General features: G+C 44.9%; 1 protein-coding gene across 1 annotated transcript; it reads left to right on the forward strand.

Annotated features, from left to right (window-relative positions):
• The first annotated feature begins 1,288 nt into the window (after positions 1–1,288).
• LOC129657276 (C-X-C motif chemokine 6) lies at positions 1,289–3,498 on the forward strand. The gene is made up of 4 exons (XM_055587491.1): positions 1,289–1,552; positions 1,693–1,825; positions 1,955–2,038; positions 2,392–3,498. Exons 1-4 carry the CDS (start codon positions 1,447–1,449, stop codon positions 2,405–2,407), a joined length of 339 nt encoding a protein of 112 aa, XP_055443466.1. The 5' UTR covers positions 1,289–1,446; the 3' UTR covers positions 2,408–3,498.
• Positions 3,499–3,855: the final 357 nt, after the last annotated feature.

The raw sequence follows: 3,855 nt of genomic DNA on the forward strand, positions 1-3,855 counted from the left end.
TACCTCACCCACAGCTTCAGGAAGCAGCTGTAGGCTCACTGGGACTACAGCAGGATTGTGGAAACAGGCTTGGTCACACCACTGCTTATGAAGCTAGATGGTTCCAGAAGCCTGTGTGTGTGAGTCATCTTCCCATCCCATGAAGTTGATTGAGTGAAGTGAGTGGGTTGCCATCTCACTGCCAAACTGATTCAGATCCCTAGAACCAAACTTCCAGATGAGCCCCTTAAACTCATTAGACTCCAGGGCTTCTCCAAACTGGGGCAATTACACATCTGGTTAGGTTTGGAGCCATACCAAGAGGATGGGCTCTGGGGCATTGCTGTAGTCTGCACTCATCCCACCCCCAACCAAGACCACAGAGTCTTCCAATTCCATAGTGTATTGAACTGCTGAAAGCAAGGCATTTTTTCCCAGGGCGATTTGGTGGGTGATTTTTTGATGATTTTTGTTAAACTACCTTGACATGCATGTTTGCAAAACTATGTATAGAATTCCCAGAAAGTGGACTTGCTTTTGCAGCCTGTTCCTGCCACTGACTTCAAGTGGGAGTACAGATACTTTCATCATCTTATCTTGGCTTCTAACTGCTGGCTGAAGTCCAGAGAATTATAAACTAATCTGAAGAAGCTAGAATGGTTTGCCGGCAAGCAGGAGTGAAAGGTTTTTCAGTTTGGTGTAGTTTGAGTTACAACTTACATTAACTGAATAGTAACAATTATTACAGTTATAATAATAATTGGGAAAGAGTTCAGAAATTTTTTCTAAAATCTAACCTCCCAGCTAAACTTCCCTGCAGGTTCAGTGGCTAAGATTCCATGCTTCCAATGCAGGGGTTGCGGATGGATCCCTGGTCAGGGAACAGAGATACCACATGTCCGCCCCCCCCCACCCCACCCCCCGCCCCAACCTCGCCTGGGGAAGAGCCAAATTAATAAAAAACAGAAAGAAAAACAAAACAAAAACAACCCCCTCCCCGCCAAAGAACCCTTCCAGCGGCTTACTTTGTGCCTAGTCTTTCTGTTTAGATGAAGCTGAGGGGCATCTCTGAAAAGACACCTGTCACCCAGGAGAAGCTAGCTTTCGCTAGCCCGGGCTGGCCCGGGTGGACAAAATCTCCGCAGGATTGCTTCTTACTTCCAGCGAAAGCAGCATCCACTCCAGCCACCGCTGGGCGACCTAACAGATCCACTGCGGGCTGCTCCTCCCAACCACTCTCCTCAAACCCCGCTCCTCCAGGCCCCTCCACCCGGCCCCCTCTCCCCGCCCCCCACTTAGTTCAGGGAATTTCCCAAGCATCCTAAAGGTTGAGTTTCCTGCCTGGAGGAAGGGGCCAGGGTTATAAAAGGTACGCTGAAGACCCGAGGCAGTCACAAGCGCTCTGGAGCTTCGGATCCCGCGCCTTCTGCCTCCTTCGGAACCCTCTGCAGTCCTCTCTTCGCCACTATGAGACTACTATCCAGCCGCGCCGCCCGCGTCTCCGGCCCTTCGGGCTCCCTGTGCGCGCTGCTCGCGCTGCTGCTGCTGACGCCGCCCGGGCCCCTCGCCAGCGGTGAGAGCGCTAGACCAACCGAGCGCACCCGGCGGGTGGAGCGGAGCGGCGTCCCGGGCGTGGGGAAGTGTCCCGGGCGGGCGGGCTGGGGAAGAGCTCTCCCAGCAACCTGCCCTATAACGGTGTCTCTCCTATCCCAGCCGGTCCTGTCGCGGCCGTTGTGAGAGAGCTGCGTTGTGTGTGTTTAACCACCACACCGGGAATTCATCCCAAAACGGTCAGTGATCTGCAGGTGATCGCCGCGGGACCGCAGTGCTCCAAGGTGGAAGTGATGTAAGTCCTGGTGCTCGGCGTTGTCCACCGTGACCTTTGCAAGAGGGAAGGTTCCCCCCACACCCCCCCCCCCCCGCCTTAGTCTTCAGCCCCCACGTTGATGGGCGCATCCTCGTTTTCCCTCTGCAGAGCCACCTTGAAGAATGGAAGGGAAGTCTGTCTGGACCCAGAAGCTCCTTTGATCAAGAAGATCGTTCAGAAAATATTGGACAGGTATCTGTCACTTTGCTCTTTCTGGTTTCTTAATCTCTCTTGGAGTGTGGATTTCTCAAAGTCCTTACTCTCTGAGATTTGGCGACCACATTTCAGACCATGTTTAAAATAAAAAGGATGTTCCGGAGAAGAAGGGAAAGTTGTTTTCGAAGGTCCTGGGGAAACTCTTATCTTGAATCTCAACAAGAATTGCCTAGGAGGTTACACAGAACTCATTATTGAGATGTATTTTGTTTGTTAAGGACTCCACCCTCTGCTTTTTATTGATCCCTAAATCCTGTTTTGAAAACGAGTTGGGGTAGACAGGTGTGTGGAAATTTGGTTAAACTGATATAATTTTTTTTTTTCAACAGTGGAAAGAACAATTGAAAGAAAAGACCATGTGTTAGAAAAATTGCCCAGTTCTTCAGCAGAATTTTCTGGGGACCTCTGGACCCACTGAAGACAAGAAGCAAGGGCTCATTTTCTCCAATGAGTTAGGTTTCTGTACGAATTCCCCACTATGAAAGAGAGAAAGGAAGAAGGAATCTATGCTTGTCCTTGCAGCTTTCTACTCAGTTTATGTCCTGTTTAGCATATTATTTCCTGCTCCTTATTTGCTGTTATTTTAACTGTTATGCTATTGAAATCTTTAAGAGTTGACTAAATTGTGAATCAAGGAATCACTGATTGTTAATCCTTTCAACGTGACTACTGTTATTTCTAGAATGTAGTTCTTATACTGCCATGGAAAAAGCTGTGTGAGAGTGAATGGAATTTCAATGGAATGCTGTATATGGAGATAAATTGTTATCCTCACTCTCTTATGAAATAGGAACAACTTTAGTATTGTTTTTTGGGGAATATGTTAGAGAATTTTCTTACTCTTGACCCTTGGAAGATATTTAAGTTATACTGCATTAGAAATATGAGTGTTATACAGTTATCTGTGTAGAATATATTTCCTTATTTAGAATTTCTAAATATATGAATTCTATAAGGACTAATATATTCTTTTTCTGTAAATTTAGACATTTGATGTCTTCCTAGTATGGCATAATGTCATGACTTACTCATTAAACCTTTGATTTTATATGGTATTTATTAGCTATTTTATTAGGAGTATTATATTTCTAGCCACTAAGTATGTATTTTGGACTAGGTAAATTCCTTATTTCTAGTTTTTATAGAAATACATCCCTTTAGGTTTTTAAGAGTGAAGGCAGTCTTAACAATGATCTATACTTTGAAAGTCCTGAAAGCGTATTCAAAGTCTTTGAATATAAACTCATGTAGTTTATAAAAAATGCACAGCCTTGCTAAAATGTGCAGACATATATACTGTATCTTTTTTAAGTGTTTGACCATTTTGTTACAAAGAATTACATATGCATCACAATTACTATGTTAAAATTGTACTTTTTAAATGTATCTCAATGGTTTATAGTGCTTCTTTTGTTCTTTGGAAAAAAATAAAAGATTTATAAAATTTACTCAAGTTCATAGTTTACTGTACTGTTACAAAAATGTCATTCCTCCTTAATTCTACATTGCACATGTGCTTGCTAAGTCACTTCAGTCATATTTGACTTTTTGAGACTCTTTGGACTATAGCCTGCCAGGCTCCTCTGTCCATGGGATTCTCCAGGCAAGAATACTGGAGTGGGTTGCCATGCCCTCCTCCAGGGATTGTCCCAACTCAGGGATCAAACCTGCATCTCCTGTGTCTCCTGCCTTGCAGGTGGATCCTTTACCTGCTAAGCCACTGGGGAAGCCCCTGGTTCTACATTACCAAATTGTAAAAATTAACCATGCTCCTCTCTGACTAGCAGACAGGA

This window comes from Bubalus kerabau, chromosome 7 (genome assembly GCF_029407905.1).
Source record: "Bubalus kerabau isolate K-KA32 ecotype Philippines breed swamp buffalo chromosome 7, PCC_UOA_SB_1v2, whole genome shotgun sequence".
Lineage (NCBI taxonomy): Eukaryota > Metazoa > Chordata > Mammalia > Artiodactyla > Bovidae > Bubalus > Bubalus kerabau.